The sequence below is a fragment of the Tamandua tetradactyla genome, chromosome 9 (genome assembly GCF_023851605.1).
Source record: "Tamandua tetradactyla isolate mTamTet1 chromosome 9, mTamTet1.pri, whole genome shotgun sequence".
In the NCBI taxonomy this organism is placed as follows: Eukaryota; Metazoa; Chordata; class Mammalia; order Pilosa; family Myrmecophagidae; genus Tamandua; species Tamandua tetradactyla.
Genome location: NC_135335.1, coordinates 102,694,348 through 102,713,713, shown reverse-complemented (window position 1 = coordinate 102,713,713; position 19,366 = coordinate 102,694,348). Strand labels below are relative to the sequence as shown.

Here is a 19,366-nt window from a genome sequence, read left to right as displayed (position 1 = left end):
AGGGAAAGCGTAGGGTCATGTACGTCACTAGAAGGAAAGACAGAGGATGAAACATGGGACTGTATAAATAGTGTACATTCTTGAGAGTTAAAATATTCTAGAATTGATTGTGGTGATGAACGTACAACTCTGGGAATATATTAGAAGATGCTGTACATTTTAGATGGATTGTATGGTATGTGAATTTATCCCAAAAAACTGCTTTAAAAAAAAAGTTAGGTGCTGGGATTGATGAAATAATTTATGATACATCTAGAAACCAGTTAGGGTTTTTGATCATGAAAAATGAGGCAAATAAATTATTCCAAGAATGTTTATCCTTCCAAATTATGAGTAAAAATTGAAAAAACTTTAAAATATTCACTTTTTTTAAAGTAACAACGGAATTTATAAAGATCTGAATGAGCAAAAAAAAATTTTTGTTCAGGACATTGTAAAATATTCAGGACTTGTGTTCCCAGCTATTGACACACCAGACTCTATTTTTGGGTAGCAGTGCATTAATGTAAAGTTAGTTAGTTAGATAGCCTCACCTCCCACCATCTAAGGAAAAAAAAAACTATTTGGTTTACTGTGATGACTATAAAAGAATATAAATTCATTACAGAGAATTTGGAAAACAGAGAAAGTTCTGAAGAACATCCAAGAGATTATCTTTATTGACTTTTTGATGTGTGTTCTTCCAGTCTTTTACGTATTTCATGTATATATACATTCGTTTTTATAAAATATAATCTATATCTCTTCACATGCTTTTCCTTCCTATTTCTTTCCATCTCTTTTCCATTTTCCATACTTTCGGTCTCTCTCCCTCTGTGTGCATTCTGAAATAGCTCTTCATGAACCAGCACATAAGTCCGTCTGATTAACTTTCACACACAAAGAGGCATTCTGCCCGGTTCCATTCTCCTTCCCTAAGCTGAATGGCGAGATAGATGAGAGAGAGAGAGAGAAAGGGTAAGAGGGAGGGAGGGAAGGAAGGAGGAGAGAAGAAAAGGAGGAAGGAAGGTAAAATTTATGTGTTGGTTGTTCGTGCAGCGATTTTGGATATCTTAAGTGGGTTTGTGACTTTCAGTAGAAAAAAAAAATCCTACCCTTGTTATCAACTCCATAAAGACCATCAATCATTCTTCTCTTTGTACCAGTTATTTCTACATCACTCTTCCTCATTTCTACAGAGGAATTATACAGTCACTAAATTTATGCCTATTTACACTGACCACAGTTTAGATTGGCTGTTTCTACGCAACCTCTAGGAAAGCTCCTTCATTTACTATTTCTTAATCTCTCTGTGGTTTAATATTATGCCAAAGGCTAGAGGGAACTCTGGGGCATTCTTTCCTGTATACATGCCTTATTGCCCCTTTCTCTATGCTTTATTTTGATACCTGAGTTCCTTCTACAATTCATTTCCTTGTTGGCCATTTAGCCATGGTTGGCCATCTTCAGTGACAGGAAGCTCACTATCTTTTGAGGTGACCCAGACAATTTTTTACAATGCTCTAAAACTGAAAATACTTGTCTCCCTGTCACTATCATACACTAGTATTTCTAACCATTAGAGTGTCACAAAACAATTTAACCATAATATTTTATATAGAAAAACACTCTGAATATCTAAAGTCTTCTATAATGACCTCACTGAATAATCTTGAGAGAAACATACTTATTTCCTTCAACTGTTCTTCATGTGGTATGAATGAAGCACCTTTAATACCCATTTTGGTCACTCTTCTCTGAATATTCTTCAGACACCTATAGCCCATGTAATCCACAGGCCATATAGACCTCAACCTAGCACTAACCAGTTGAGAATCCCATTCTACTTTCTGGACTACTATTAATGCAGGCAGAGCTATCACTAACTTATTATCATACTGTTCACTTCTATAGAGCTGACTCCCCGAGCTAAAACATCCAGGGGTGAAAGTCTCCCTGGTGATGTGGGAGAAGACTCCCAGGAATGAATCCAGACATGGCACTGTGGGCTCAACAATTCCATCCTGATCAAAAGGGGAAGAGAAGTGTAACTAATAAAGGATCAGTGGCAGAGAGAGTTCAAATTGAGTCAAGAGACTACTCTGGAGGTTGCTCTTATGCAAGCTTCAGTTAGACCTTGCTACTATGCTACTTACCTGCCAACACCCAACCAGGGCCATTCCAGCCAACCTGAAAAAACACCTAGGGCAATATATAAGATTCCACAAGGGTTCCATGCACCAGAGTAACTTTCCAGAAAACTACAACCTCCATATGGGTCCCTGGCTCAGATAAGTCCTGAAACCCAGAGAGCCCAGCCTCTCCAGAACATCAGAGAGTTCTATCTCCCTACTCCGTATTAGTGACAGACCCTTCCAATATGAAAAATTTAGAAAGGCCGTACCCAAACACCCCAAAGAGAGGGAAGGAAAAATCAAAGGTGATGGTGAAGTTAGAAGAAGATAGGACTTAACAAATGAATATGAATGCTGAATCATTAAATTGATACCTCTTTTAGTCTCCAGTATTTTAGAGCAGCTGGAAGTAAAACCTAAAATTGTGAAATTGTAACCCATATTACACTCTGAAATATGTTCTACAACTATTGTGGGGCTGTGCTTTGAAATTTATAGATTTTTTGTTTATATGTTATTTTTCACAAAAAAAAAGAAGGAAAAAAAGTTGATTGTGATGATAAAAAAAATTATTTAAGCCTTCTAGCCTCCTATATTCTGGAGCAGCTAGAAGGAAAAATCTGAGAAGATCATGTGACAAACTCTGGGATCTGTCCTATAACTACTAGTTGAAGAGTGCTTTGAAAACTATTGCTTTTTTTTATTTCTTTGCTTTGTATATATGTTATACTATACACTAAAAAAACAAAAAAAAAAGTGGATTCTGTGCCCAATGCACTCAAATGACCAATTCCCGAGTCACTAGGGTTTCAAAGAGAGAAAGAGGTTATTATTAGGCATGAAGCAGGAGAACAGATGGACTATTGGTGTCAACATCTCAAACATCTTGAACTGCAGTAACTCTGATAGTTTTATAGTATCAAAAGATGGGTTGGTTTTAAGATAATGAGTACAATGGCCTGAGATGAAGAGGTTAGATATGATCTAATTATCAAGCATGTGTAGATGGTTACATGGAGAATATATCTAAGAAAATGCAGTCTTAATATGATGATGGGTGTGATATTTAGTATTACAAGGAGATATAGGTGACTTATAGGATGAGTTTAAACTATTGTACATGCCTCGCAGGCCTATTTTGGTTAGCTCCAGCTCTATCAAGAGAGCTTCAGAAACTGTAGAGCTGTGTTCTAGTAGCCATGTTTTTTGAACATGATTGTATAATGATATAGCTTTTACGATGTGACTGTGTGATTGTGAAAACCTTGTGTCTGATGCTCCTTTTATCTATGGTATGGGCAGATGAGTAAAAACTATGGGTATGAAATAAACAAAGAATAGGGGGAACAAAGGTTAAAATAAATTGAGTAGACTGAAATGCTAGTGATTAATGAGAGGGAGGGGTAAGGGGTATGGCATGCATAAGTTTTTTCTTTTTTCTTTCTTTTGCTGGAGAGATGCAAACGTTCAAAAAGATGATCATGGTGATGAATACACAACTATGTGATGATATTGTGAGCCATTGATTGCAACTATGTCAAGAATGTTTATATGCCAAGAATGTATGTTTGTTTATTGATTATAATAAAAACCAAAAGGATAGTTTCAGAATTGGGGTGGGTTACTTCTGGACTGACTGAACCCTTCATTAATAAACATTAGGGGCTGTCTTTAGTGATCAGAAGACTCTAACATTGAAAAACAGGATAAGAGGGTTCAAGTAAGGGTCAGTCATGAGGTTTTTACAATCACAAGGTCACAAGATAAAGACCAGGTAGTTATACAACCATTATCAGGAATCAAGCCAGCTGGAATACAGTTCAGCAATTTCAGGTATTTCCTTCTGGTTATTCTAATACACAAGAAAGAAAAAGAAACTTCTACATATTGATTCAACAGTCATAATCATTTGTTAAATCTTAACTTCTCGATCACGATGCCTCTCTTTCATCTGATCATTCCCCAATCTTGAGGGCTATCTGGCTGACAACTACTCTGATTTCTTCCTGCTGAAAAGGGGTGCCAACCATAGGGGTTGGGAGACTGGAACTTCTTAGATTATAGTTGCACATATTCTTTAACTTCAGGTTTTGGCTGGAGTATAAAGGCTTTTCCAGTAATTTGGTTATGGCAGGGTTGGGATAAGAGACTGAGACATATTTACATAAGTATGCTTGTAATTATTAGCCATTATATCATAAGTCCTACTTGTAATATTGAATAAAACCAAAATCTCATTCTTTGAAGAAGCCTGCTAAATGAACCAAGTATACCAAAGGAGAACACACCAGTGTCTACTGCATTAATTTGATGTTTCATTTGTTCTAACACTATCAGATCCATCAGGTATATAGGTACAATATTCAGTTTTTATTATAGCACGTGTCCTCCCTGCAAAGGAGTCAAGATATCTAAAGCCATTTGATTTTGTAGTACACAGTGAGTAGAGTCACTTCAGTATTTAAAAGAGATGTACTATTGAGGCTACCATTTAAAGCTTGTTGTGTGAAATTGTTCAGTGCTTCTGTCCTAAGTATAACACCTTCTATGACTAATAAAGGCAGAAATACAGCAGTTAAGAGGATCACACCACTGAAATACTGATTCGGCCTATCTAGCTTTTAAAAATGGCAGATATGCTTCTGATGCTACAGTTTTATGAATATTTCTTTCACCCAGGAAAATACTAAAGTGCATCTGCCCATTCAACCTGAGGACAACCAGGACCATAAGTTGGTGCCACATAACCATTGAGCTCCACTTGGAGCTACCCAGCAAACATCAGACCTATTAGCCCAATCCACCCTAAACCAGCCACTTTCTTATCATATTATAGTTTGGAGACAATGGTCTGGAGGTGGTCATCCCATTTTCCTTGTATTGAAGGGATCATGTTGTTGGGAGTAGTTCTCTTGTTCCCAACAGAAAGAGGCTGTCTGGCTTAATCTATATGCAGGGGTTAGCTATACCATGCTGTTTCCAAAGTTGCAAATGCCCTCTCTTTTTCTCTAATAGTTAAATACTCAGCCTTACTATTTAAACATTTTACATGTTGCATTGCTTTCTCCATTGTTATACTATAAGAAAAAGAAATTCAATGTCCTGGGGTTTCTAAATTAATTGGCCATCTTTGGCTCTGCATTAGTTAAATTTAATTAAGTGTATGGTATCTAGAATCCCTTTTGGTGCTCACATCTTTTTTTATTAATTTTCTTAGTTCCTTCCAGTTGGCTTCTGGGAGGGGTGATATCCACCAGGGTAACCTGGAAACCCTAGATGTAGGTAATTAGCCACATATCCAACAAACTGATTCACAGAAGCTACATAAGAGTGTGCCTATTAGAAAAACAAACAAACAAAAAAAGCATAATTTTTTGATAATGTGCCAGTTCCCTTGGGCTATACTATAGTAGAGATACAAAACAAGAATATGACGAAATACATGTTGGGAGGAGTCTAATAATTTTATATGGTAATCTATCTGTTTGATCACAAGTGAAGATGTTCCACTCTTTATGCAACACACACATTTACAAAGTTTTGTATATACTTAATGGTACTCAGATAAAACTAAATGCTCTAATATTTAGCATTTATTATCTGTTTTCCTGAAGACTTATTTTAAATCTTCTAGGAGTTCACAGTGATATCTGCCAACTGGAACTTTGTTGGTTTCCTCTCCTTCTTTGAGGTTCTTGGAAGTTTTTCAGTATTTGTCTTGTGAAGGAGTCCACATCAAAGTCACCAGGAGTACCTTGTCCCATGAAAGATTAATCACTTAGCAGAGTTTAGTCTCTGTTTTCTTCAGGGTATGATTCATCTCCATTTTCCCGGTTGATTGTGGTCTCCAAGATGCATGGAATTTCCAATGTATGTTCAATGCTCCTGACAGTTCCTGTGAAATTTTTACATAAAAGCACCCATTATCACTGTGCTTTGAAAATGGAATCCAAATCATGGGATTATTTCCTTCAGAAGTACCTTAGCTACTTCTGAGGCTTGCTCTGTCCTGTCTGGAAAGGCCTCTACCCATCCTGTAAATGTATCTCATGAAAAGGTCCCAATCTCCAATAATGTTTGTAGAGTTACCACTGCATGGCCAGCTTTTCAAAGTCCTTGCTCCATGAAGCTGCTGCGTTAGTGTACATCCCAATGCCTGGGTCTTCAATTAAAACTGAACAGCTGGAATAGACCTCAATGATTTGTAGACAGTCATGCACAGATTCCCCTTCCCCACTTGGAAGGAAGGTAACTGGGTTTAAGTTAAAAGAAACTTTTAGAGTCTATTAGGATTATCTAGTAGAATAGCATGGTATTTACCTAACTGTTTAGCAGTGAGCCAATATCTGCCTTTCTGTTCTAACAGTGGTAGTACATAGTGTGATGTATGCACAGCAGTGCATAGTCATAAGTGAATTTTTCAACTTCTTTGAGAATGTCACAGATGGCTGCTACAGCCATTAGGCATACTGGCCATCCTTGGGTAGTACTGTATAACTATTTAGAAAAACAGACCACATGACATCTGGCATTTCCCAGTTTTTTAGTAAATACTCCTAATCTAATCTCTTATCTTTCGTGTATGAAAAGGTCAAAATGTTTTCTTGGGTCTGGGAGGCCAGGGGTTGTGGTTGTTACGTTTTTGTTGTTGTTGCATGGGCAGGCACTGGGAATCAAACCTGAGTCTCCTGCATGGCAGGCAAGAACTCTGTGTGCTGAGCCACCATAGCCCACCCAAAAGTTCTCTTTTTATTTTCTGGGAGGAATTTTTACATTCAGTAGTCCCAATTTAGAGATTCTTGCTCAGATCCTTTCAAGGCTTTATGTAAAAGGGATTTACCATGAGTCCAAAATTAGGTATCCAATTTCTACAGAATCCTGACACTCCTAAGAATCCTCCAAACTCCCAAGTCATTCTGCTGCTCAGGCTAAAGCTTCTCTCTGGTCTGGCAAAGGATTTCTCTGTCCTTTGGTTAATTCAAAACCTAAATATTTTACTGATTCTTGTGAAAGTTGGGCTTTTCTTTTTGAACTTGTACTCGTGGTCTGCTAAGAAATTCAGAATTTGAATAGTGTCCTTATCTGATGCTTTTCTGGGACAACTTGTGATTAACATATCATCTACACAACCAGGACCATTCCAGCCAATCCTAAAGAACACCTAGGGCAATGTATAAGATTCCACAAGGGTTCCAAGCACTAGAATAACTTTCCAGAAACCTACAACCTCCAGATGGGTCCCTGGTCCAGATAAGTCCTGAAATCCAGAGAGCCCAGCCTCTCTAGAACATGAGCTAGTTTCATCTCCTTACCCCACATTAGTGACAGACCCTTTCAATATGAAAAATTTAGGATGGCCATAACCCAAACACCCTTAAAGAGAGGGGTAGAGAGACCAAAGGTGATGGTGGAGTTATACAGTGAAGATAGGATTTAACAAATGAATATGAATGCTGAATCATTAAATTGATATCTCTTTTAGTCTCCAGTATCTTAGAGCAGCCTTGGAAGTAAAAACCTAAAATCATGGAATTGTAACCCATGTCAAACTCTGAAATATGTTCTACAACTAATTATGATGCTTTGAAATTTATGGCTTTTTTGTATATATGTTATTTTTCACAAAAAAGGAAAGAAAAAAGTTGATTGTGATGATAAAAAAATATTTAAGCCTTCTAGCCTCTTATATTCTGAAGCAGCTAGAAGGAAAAAAATCTGAGAGGATCATATTGCAGCCCATGGCAAACTCTGGGATCTGTCCTGTAACTACTCGTTGAAGAGTACTTTGAAAGCTATTGCGTTTCTATTTCTTTGCTTTGTATATATGTTATACCGTACAATAAAAAAGTTAAACATTAAAAACAAAAAAGGCATCATCTACATACTGTAATAATATTCCTTCTCACAGGTATGATTTCCTAAAATATCTATTTAAAGCCTTTCCAAGTATTTAAGGAACATTTTTAAATCTTTGTGCAAGAACAGCCCAACAATTTTATTGTTTTATGGTATTAATGGTGTGTTCTCAATCAAAAACAAAAAGTTCTTGAAATTCTGGATCATGGGGTGTGCAGTAAAAGGTATCTTTCAACTCTGAGATGGTGAACTAGCAGGAATCTCCAGATAATGTAGTAAGTACAGTACATGGATTTGGAACTACAAGATAGATGTCTCCTACAATTTGAGTAATTGCCTGGATATCTGGCACAAAGTGCATTCATCTGGAACAAACCATGCCTGGTTTTCATACTGGCAATATTGGAGTGCTATATGGAGATTGACAGGGTCCTATTAATGGTTATTTTAAAAATGTCTCTATTAATGGAGCAATTCTTTCTCTAGATTCTCTAGATTCATATTGCTTAACATGAACAGTACCTGAATTTTGAAGTTTTACTTGAACCCGTCTTACTGTTATTGCACATATGCATTTCTCATCAGCCCATGCCTCTAGTTTTAGGGCACTCAAGATTTCTTCTCGGTAGACGTGGTCTGTTTATCTCTTTCAGGAAACAGCAGTGCCCCTTGCAGTGTACAACTTCTCCTGGAGGCATTTCTATTGACAAACAATCTGGAGAAAAGGTTATCTGGGCATTTAATTTAGTTTAAAGGTCTCTTCCCAGAAAGGGAGTTGGACATTCCAGTGCATACAGGAAACCATACTTTAAATTTTAGGTCCCAATTAGGCAGTCTAGCAGCTGCAAAAGCTGGTTTATTTGCTCTTTGACTGGATTCTTCCATTATAGTAACTAATGGTTGGAAATTGCATTAGGTTTTTAAATTTAATACTGAGTACATGGCTTCTGTATAGTCAATCAATTGTTTTCCCACCTGTGAAGTTACCCAAAGGCTCTTGGTGAAAGATTGGGAGAAGTGGTATTTCTTCTAATAAAGCCACTGGGTCCCTGTGTTCCAAGTCACTGTCAGTTTCATCATCTCATTGGGGCAATCCCTCTTTCAGTGCCCTTCTTTCTGGCAGTATACACATTGGTTGGTTCCTAATTCCTTAGGATTTCCTCTGGTCTCTCAGTGGGGGGGGGTGGGGGGCAAGTAACCTTCTTGCTGTTGTCTTGTCCTAGTTATCTTTGGTTCATAACAGCCCTGAAAAGTGCCATATGCCTCTTAAGGTATTGATCCTTGAGTACTACTTGCTTTTGGAAGTACCAACTGCTGGCAGTTCATGGATATAGATCAAGAAAGTCCAGAGATGCCAGAAATTTAAATATAACTTTTATTGCTCAGAGTTTTCCTAAATAAGGAGAAAGCTACAGAAAATTGATGGAGGACAAAGATTGTCTATCTCTTGGTTGGTTAAAATCACTTTTAAAGGTTATAACAGCAGGACCAAGTTAAAGAAGGTTGGTACTTCCAAAATCAAGCAGTGCCCTTTTGTTTAAGTTTATAGATTTAGGAAACCCTTTTGGCTGACCTGTAACAATGCACTGTTTACAATGCTCTAATTTAGCCCAGTCATCTTCATCATTCAGATTCCTTTCAGGATTCCTTGCTACTACTGCTAAATTTCCTCCAGCATATATTGGGCTGTTAAATCTCTCCTCGTTTTTTATCTGCTTCTTGCTTTAACTTTTCTATTACCCTTCTCCTTTCTTCTACTGTTTTCAGAGCATTTAACAAGGCCTGAATACCAGCCCAATTTGGGTCATATGTTGCAAATATCAAAGAAATTAAGCTTTTCATTTTGGGGTGGGGCCCTCTCTATAGAGTTGGAGATTATTTTTCCAGTTATATAAATCTAATGTGGACAATAGGGTAGGCACAATACAAATCCTCTTGAGCCTCCCTGTTCATTTACTCCTATAAGCACTTGCCTGGGTGGGGAGTTATGGGGGTGCTAGAAGTTTTGCCAGTGGCTCCACTGCTGGTTTTAGAGAGCAGCCCTGGATGAACTAAGTACCCCAGTGGGTATGGGTGGAGGAGACCATTTCTATCTCTAGTTCTTTTAACCCCATAAAGAGTAATACTGAGGAAGGTAAGGAGGAGGTAGGAGAGCTTTCTCCCTTCCTGATATATTGGCTTTTGGGATATAGGGTGGAGGTGGAGCAGATGAAGGAGTTAACAAAGGTTCTATTTGATCCTCTGGATTTGAACCAGGGAGGACATTCTTTTCTCCACTAATCTTTATAGGTAAAAGTTTGTATTTTCTTATCAGCACTGATTGCTGGGCGAGGCAAATAAAGGATTAAACAGATGTTATCTCATCCCATTTCTGCACTCTCTTGCAGAACAAATCTAACTTCAATACAGTACTTTTCTATAGAGCTATTCTAAGGCTCCTTTTCCTGATTCTAAATCATTGTTGAGGTCAGACTGTGTTACAGAAGTAAACTAGCTTCTATTTTTTCATAGGCTTACAACTAAAATCTTTCCAGTTTTTCAAAATATAGCCTAGGTTGGTCTGAGGGTTGTGGGTTTTGTTAAACTGTTTGGCATTGTCTCCCCTCACAACCATGCTTGAAAACACAAAACAAAACAGCCCAAAGAACTTTATTCAGGAATGCTATTGAAATTAGAATTTCATATTTTAAAGAATTTCCACTATCAATAATTGATCAGGGACACTTGAGAAATGCAAATGCAGTAACGTACCAACTAACAAATTTAACCAGACATTTAGCACTATATCTAAGTAACACATAGATTAATAACTAGACCAAACAGACAATTAACAATTAAACAGGCATTAAACTCCTACTATACTTAAGTAATACACCAATGAACAGTTCAAAAGACATCATACACTTAATTTCCTTAAATACCAGGAGAGTCAATAGACAAACTCAGGTCAGGGCCTCAAACCCCATAGAGAATGGTACTCAAAAACAGAAAGGTGAGGGCAGTGCAATGGTGGCTCAGTGGCAGAATTCTCACCTGCCAGGCCAGAGATCCATGTTTTATTCCCCCCCCAAAAAACAAAAAAAATCCAGAAAGGTGAGGCATCAGTGGCAGAATTTTCACCTGCCAGACCAGAGATCCATGTTTTATTCCCCCCCAAAAAACCAAAACAAAACCCAGAAAGGTGAGGCATTTATTGCAACTGGGATCATGCTGGTAATGGAGCACAGGGCCTCAAGGCTAGGTCTACCTCCATACTGACTTCCCATCTGACTTTTACCTGGATGACCCACTCACCCCATGGGTGAGTCTGGCAGTTGGAAGGGGCTCAATTGCCTGTTTACCTGTCCCACTTGGGCTCCAGAACTTCAGGCAGTGGACTCCTTCTTGGGAACCTTGGTCCCTTCTCAGGGTCACCAAGTTGATAATCATCAAAAGTGGTGGATTTTCTGCCCGATGTACCCAAATGACTAATTCCTGAGACACCAGGGTTTCAAAGAAAGAGTTTATTGCTAGGCACAGAGCAGGAGTTCAAATGGTTTATCAACCTAAAAAGTCTGTCTTCCTGAACTGCTTTAACTCTAATAATCTTATAGTATCAAATGATGGGCAGTTTTAGGGTAATGTACAATGGCTTGAGATGAAGAGATTAGAGATAATCTAATTTTTGAGCATGCACAAATTGATCATATGCTTAGTCACAGAATGTATGTAAGAAAATGGCAACCTTAATATGATGATGGTGTGATTTTTAGTATTATAATGAGGTATAGGTCACTTAGAGGTGAAAGTTTAAGCTATCATGCATGTCAGGCAGGCCTATGTTGGTTAGATTCAGCTTCATCTTTCAAGATAGCTTCAGAATTGGGTGGGTTAGTTCTAGGCCAATCCAAGGCCCTTTAAGAATAAATATTAGGGACAGTCTTTAGTGAGCAGAAGACTCTAAAGTTAAAAAACAACAACAACAACAATAAAGGGTGTACAAGTGAGGGTCAGTCACAAGTTTTTTATAATCACAAGGTCTCACGATAAAGGCTATGTAGTTATACATCAAAGATCAAGGCAACTGGATTGCAGTTCAGCAGTTTCAGGTATTCCCTTCTGTTATTCTAATACACTGGAAAGTGAAAAGAAACATCTACACAATGATTTAGTGGTCATAATCATTTGTGAAATCTTAACTTCTCAGTTACAATACAAAAAAAAAAATCTATCCACACTGACTTAAGCAAAAAAAGGAACTTACCAATACATGTAAATACTACAGAAGTCATGCTGACTTAAGGGGTCATTTGATTCAGGAGTTCAAATGATGTCAATAAGTCTCAATTATTTCCTTCCTTGGCCCAGTGCTGCTCTTCTCCTTGCATTGTCTTCATTCCAAGAGAAGCTCTCCTTTCATAAGATGTCCCCAAATAGCTCCCAGGTACATAGCCAGTGGAATAAAGAGGGAATCTTATATTGGGAAAATAAAAGCAAAATCTCTTGCCAACACAGTGAACCTCTTCACAAGAGAGAAAGAAAATAGTATTATTACTTAATAATTATTAAATTAGAATGTGACATGTATCACAGGCAATCTGCTAAAGATATTGCAAAAACAGAAAGGAATTGTGCTTATGTAAAAGTATTATGTACCCCAGAAAAGCCATGTTTTGATCCAATCCAATCTCGTGGGGACATCCATTTCTTTCAAGCCTTATTCAGAAATTTCGATTAGATTATCTCCACAGAACTGCCAAACCCCAACCAAACCATTCCAGCCAATCCTAAAGAACACCAAGGGCAATATATAAGAAAAAAAAAACCTATGGATGATATTGTTCTTTACCCTGTATTTTGTTATTCCTTAGTCCTATCCAGATCAGCTTCATTCATATGTCTAATCAAAGTCTGATTTCTTTTTCAACTTCGTAAACAGTTCCTGTATGCAGTATGCTGACTTCCAAAGCTTCAGAGCTCTAACTCTGAGTCTCATGTGTCACATAAATACCCAAGGTTTCTGGGAATGACTATGCTATATACAAACAGCTCAGTATCTCAGAATTTAGAATTAACAGTTACACTTCCTGAATATATGTGACTGCTATAAGAGTTTATAATCTAGGAGCCTTTACAATAGTTCCCAACCTGATAAGCCATTTGTCAACTTTAGTTCACTGGGTTATTATATTATACTTAGTCCATATGATAGAGGCATGATTATATTTGTCTTTTTGTTCCTTACATTTCGTTCAACAAGTTTCATTCACCTAGTTGCATGCTTCAAAACTTCATTCCCTCTTGAGGCCATTCAGAACTATGTACATACCATAGTTCCCCTTTCCATTCCTCTGTCATTGTACCCCTAGGCAACTGCCATTCGATCAAGAACACTTCCGCCATAAACACCAGTGTACAAGTGTCCCTTCATGTCCCCACACTTAGTTCCTCCAGGTATATACCGAGCAATGGGGTTTCAGGATCATATGGAAAACCCACTCCTAGCCTCCTGTGGAATCACCACACTGCCCTCCAAAGGGTTGCACCTCTCAGTTCCCTACTGACCGTGAATAGCTACATCTCTTTCTCTGCGTTTTTTCTAGCGCTTGTTTTTCTCTGTTCATCTTTAAACAGTTTTAGTCACACATCATACAAGCCAACCTAAGTGTTTAGACATGCCTTTGCCACCATACTCTCTCTGAAGACATTTCCTTTTCTTCCACCAAGAATCCCTATCCCTTTCCCATGCCCCCTGCCTGTTGACATTTAGTTTGGGCATAATGCCTTCGTTACATTCATAGGAAGCATATTATCATATTACTATGACTAGAGACCCTAGCTTGCATTGATTGTACTTTCTCCCATATACCATGTATTTTCAACACCTGCAATATTGACATTCATTTGTTCTCCCTCATGCAAAAATGTTTTTTAATTTATACATCTAATCACCATCATTGTCCACTCTATGCATTCCTAAGTTATAACATCTCAATCTTTATCTTCTATCTTTCCTTCTGGTTTCCTATCTGCCCCCAGCCCTTCTCCCTCTATCATACTCACATTCAGTTTTATTCAGTGTACTTACATGATTGTGCTATAATTAGGTAGCATTGTCCCTTGGCTTTTCTTGACTTAAGGCATCTTTCCTTGAATATCTTATTTTTTATAGCCTTAGAACTGTAAACTTACACCTTACTAAATTTCTTTTATAAAAGTCATTCAGTTTCTAGAATATTGTGTTCCAGCAGCTTAATGAACTAATATGGGCATCTTACCCTTTTATATAGCCAGCAGTCACAATCCATTATATATATGTTCTTAAGATAAACAATAAGTAGTCTTCAAGGAAGAAGTCTTCATGACACCATTTGTCACAAATAGTTTATTTTAAATTCATCCAACCATTTGTGTTTTCCAAAGGAAATATGCATTTCTCACACATTTATGACAGGAGGTAGATTTGTAACTGGAGCCAGGCACCACTGAAGTTAGGTTCCTACCCTGCCACAGAAACTGGGAGATAGAGGCACTATCTTCCTTGATAATTACATTTCAAAGAGGACTCCCAGGTCCTTCAGAAAAGCCTTTCTGGGCTGTAAAAACAACACAGAGGTTTATTTAGCCTTTTAATAGCCACTACTACTCAAATGGGCAGAGAAAGAATTTACAATCACAAGTTTTCTAAAGAAAATGCTCTAAGAAAAAGGCAAGGGTGAGAGATGTCTCTTTCCCTTTATGCACCAGGAAATTTTTTCTTTTCTTTTTTGATTTGTATTGACCCTTACACCTGCTTCCAGAAATCCAAGAAAGAGTAGCATTGCTGAATTTCAGGAGCTCTAGTTGAGTCATGTGCCCATTCCTGCTGAGCTAGTATTGAGAGCCTTAATTCTAGGATGCAGGTTCTGCGCCTGAGCCAGGGATACAGCTAATCCCACTGAAAATGGAGAGGAGGTGGTCCCTGCAGACCAGCCAGGTTAAGGTTACTAGCAGGGTGAGGGGATGTTGAGCAGCAAGAAACAATATGTCAATTACACTTCAGTTAGTTTAATTGGGTGTTTTATAGACTAAACTATATTACCCTAAGCTTATACCTATTAAATTCAATCTTTCAAGATCTTTTTGGAATCCTAATTCTATGAGGACATGTGTTCATTGTCCCTCTCAGCTGTATGTACTCTACCAGTGTCAAGACATGGTTTATATATTTTATTGCTCTCAGGGATGAACAGGTAATCAAATGGGGCTCCTCTGCATACCACCCAGATCTTCCTTCCCAGGTGACACCACCATGGCACCTGTGGATGTGATCATAACCACCAGATACCAGGCCCATCTTTGTCCTTGAATCTAGGTCCCATTTCTTATGCCCAAAGGTGTCATGAGCCTTCCTCATAAAATTTCTAACTACTCAGGAAGTTTTTAGTAGAGAGTTAATATTCTGTACAGTGTATGAACTCTTTATCTAGCCTTCAGCAAAAAAAGACATTTCTCTCTGTTGTCTGTTCACATGTCTCAGATCTCTAGTGATCTCTATATAAGCAAAAAAAATTAAAAAGTAGCAAAAATAGTAGCAAAGTATATACAGAGCTTACTTTGTGTCAGACCCTTTATCCTACTCAGACCACATAAAATTAAATATTAACTCATTTTATCCTCATAACAACCTTATGATATGCTATCATTATCATCATCATCATCATCATCATCATCATTTCCATTTTAAAGACAGGAAAACTGAGACCCAGAGTCCAATTTCATATAGCTAGTAAGTACAAGCCCAGACTTGCATATAAGAAGTCTAATCCCAAAGTCTTTGAACTTATCACTGGATGGGTGTTTGATTTTTGACAGCCATCACCTCCTGTGTTAGTATGCAAGCTGCTGAAATGTGGTATACCAAAACCAAAATTGGAATAGCTTTTAAAAGGGGGAATTTAAGATACAAGTTTACAGTTCAAAGACTATAAAAATGTCCAAACTAAGGCATCCAGGGCTAGATAGCTTAATTCAAGGAAGGTCAAACAGTCAGGAACACCTGTCAGCTGAGTAGTAATGGGGCTGGCATTTGCTGGTCCCTTGCTCCTAGGCTCCATGCTTTCAGCCTCTGTTCCTGTGGAAGTTCATCACTTTGTTTCTCTGGGACTGGCTTTTATCTCTTGGCTTCCCTTGGGTCTCTCCAGGTTCTGGCTTACTTAACATACATGGTGATGTCTGCTGGACTCCCAGCATCTCCAAACATCTGTGTCTCTGTTCTGTAAGAATTGGCATCTATGTCAGCACTGCTTCTAAGTTTCTGTCGGTGCTTTCTCTGTTGGCTATGAGGCTTCTGTCATTTCTGATTCTCTCCAAAATGCTTCCTCTTTTAAAGGATTCCAGTAAACTAATCAAGCCCCACCTGGAATGGGTGGAGTCATATCTCCATCTAATCAAAGGTCACACCCTCAAAAGTGGCTCTGCCACATCTCTGTGGGGATAATCTAATCAAATGTTTTCAACCTACAGTATTGAATCAAGATTAAAAGAAATGGCTTCCCCCACAAGATTGGGTCAGGATTAAAACATGGCTTTTCTGGGGTACATAATAGATTCAAACTGCCACACCTCCTACTTCCAAGTCCAGCCACCAGGTAAATGAGTGAGTCTGTTTTAAAAACATACAAAACAAAAAATTAAAGATCAACCATTCACTTTACAAAACAGTTGTGAGTTTTTTTTGTTTGTTTGTTTTTTGTTTTTGTCATGATAAGAGAATCATTTTCAATAGCTAGCTCTTTGGGGGGCAGATCAACTTGTCAAAAAATCATTAATAGTTTTCCAGGAATACCGGGACAAAGTAGCCAAGTCAAAGAGTTAGGACGACTGCCAACTAAAGATTGGTTAGAACTCTAAAGGAGTTCAGGCATAATGTTCACATTACTATAAAAATACAATGAAAAAATTTCTTGCACATATATTTTCCCCTGAACAATGGCTATATTTAGGAGGGGGGAAAAGTGTGGGAAAAAATTGTATAAGTAGGTGGGATTGGCACTGTCTTACTGGGGGTCTCTGCATCAGCAGAACGTACCTCCCAGCCCTTCCAGTGCCCCCCTGGTTATTAGAGTTCTGATATCACCATTGGCAGGAATGTTAATTGCTTCAATCATACACAAAGGTACAATAAAGATGGCTACCAAATTCAAAGAGTTGGCATACAGTTCTGTTTCTTCTGGAAACACCAATTTGTTAACCCAAGATGTTTCCAATGAAGGGGATTTCATGAAAGGATTGCATACAGAGATGATTGCAAAATTAAAAGAAAAATGAGGCATGTTGAGACACCAGAGACCAACATCAGTAGGAAGGCAGTCCCAAGTTTAGAGGAAGTAGTGCCGGAAAGAGCCAGGGAGAGCCAGCCCTGTGGAGACTGAGTGTCCTGGCAGGAGGGAGGCAGCTACTGCTAAAGACACTTTCTAAGAAGGGTGGGAAGAAACATCCTCTCTCTCTGTCCTCTCCCTGCCAATGATCCACCAGTGCCCCCCACTGACAAGCCAGAGTGTGAGGAAGTCTCAGTGGTGCAGTCAGTGAGGGTCAACCCCTAGGTGGAAAAGAGTGGATCTGGGGAGAAAAGAATAACCAGCACATTATCTCTTTCAAAGGTGGAATAAGTGAGTCATTGAAGGAAGCGTAACATGTTTCAGACCACACAGGGAAACCCAGAACAAGATGAGGACCCTACTTCTTGTCTGGTCTCACTGATTTCATGTAGTCTGAATGCATGAAGAGAATCACTAAATCTCAGAGGACATCCCATCTCTGCAGGCTCCTTCCCAATATAGGGTGGTATTACGACATGGCCCGTAGTGGTCCACCTTTCTTCAGAAGTGGTGAGGATGCATGTGATCAGCATGACTCAGCCTCCTGCCTGGATCTGCCAGAGAAGTTTTAATGAATCACTTGTGTGGGTGATGGTTTGGGTGTTGCTGTTCTTTTAGTGAACTTGATTCACACACTCTATTCAGTATTTCTCTGTTTGATTCATGAAGGTGACTCATCTGAGGAAGTTGACCTGACCATTGTTTACCAGGCAGCATCTAATGGAGATGTCAATACTCTAACTGCAGTGATTCGGGAAGACCCTGCCATCCTAGAATGCTGTGACAGTGAAGGTGAGAGGTACATGCACTTTGAATACCGCAGAAGGATCTGATTTATCCTTAGGGGATGGCCTTCAGACATGAATAACAGTAATGAAATTATAACTGACAGGCTACTTTGATACTGGAGGGACAAGGAGTAGTCTACCTGCTTGCAGGTATCTCAGTAATTTTTTAAATGAGAATCTTGGACACAATGCTTCAAATTCTCTTAAATCACTTCTTATAATAAAGCCAGTCAGTTTGAGTTTGTTTCCAATTACTTGGTGGTGATATGACAAAAACAGATAGACTAAGTTGTTAGAAAAGGAAGGTGGGGAGAGGATACTACTTTTGGCTGCAGTGGGTATTAGGAAAAGGTTACTGTTAAAGTAAGAGAACAAGGACTTCTGCTTCCAGGAAGATGGAGTAGAGGTACTTTTCCCTATTTCTCCCACTAAGTATAACTAAAAGCATTGGATATTATATATAAAAGAAAAAAAAAAGGTGACTTTGGAAGGTGGAGAGAGAAAAACAAACTGACTAGGACTTTGGATCCCAAAAAATGACAGTGTCATGAGTTCCCTGGGTTTTCTTTCTGCCTCATGTATCTCAAACATGATGCTGAAGAAGGCAGCAAACCAAAACTTGGAATGGTCCCAGAAAAAAATAAAAGCTCCAACAAAAGCCTGCTCTCTCTAGCCAAAGAACCAGGAAATAGGCAGCCTATTTTAAACAATAGCCACTCTATCCTAGCCAAGCATAGGAAAAAACGTGGCCCCTTCCCCATGCACATCAGCAAAGACCCAGTGGAATTTCACCTCCACCAGACTCCATTCCTCCCCTTCTGGCGTGGTGTCAGAGAAGGTCAAGTAGGGATCCTAGATGTTCTTCTAACCAAGCAGAGACACCCTCACCCTTGGTGTCACTGAAGACCATGTGGGAAGCAATAATGAAGCTCTCCCACACTTCCTAGCCAGGAGGATACCATTGGACATCTGGTAGGGAGCTAGCACTCCCACACTTGATCAGTGGTAATAGAGAGACCTCTTCCTCAGATGTCAGTGGAGGTTAATGGAGGAAAGAACCTGGATTTTAATTCCACCTGGCAGTACAAAATGGCATTCTCCCTCTCCTGTGGCATTGTATCGAAGGAATCCAGGTTCAATAGAAGGCTTAATTAAGAGTCAGTTTCTCATAAAATAATACACAGAATGTTAAGATTTCAAATGAAAATAACTCATACTTTTAAGATCTGACAAAAATTTACAGCAGCCATGATAAAATTACCAGCATGAC

General features: G+C 38.6%; 1 protein-coding gene across 1 annotated transcript in view; it reads left to right on the top strand.

Moving 5' to 3' along the window:
* The window catches only part of ANKRD55 (ankyrin repeat domain 55), a 165,115-nt gene that overhangs the window by 43,086 nt on the left and 102,663 nt on the right, over positions 1 to 19,366 (top strand). Inside the window, exon 2 of the mRNA XM_077115173.1 lies at positions 17,978 to 18,100. Coding sequence (XP_076971288.1) covers positions 17,978 to 18,100 — 123 coding nt within the window. The remainder of the gene's footprint in view (positions 1 to 17,977; positions 18,101 to 19,366) is intronic.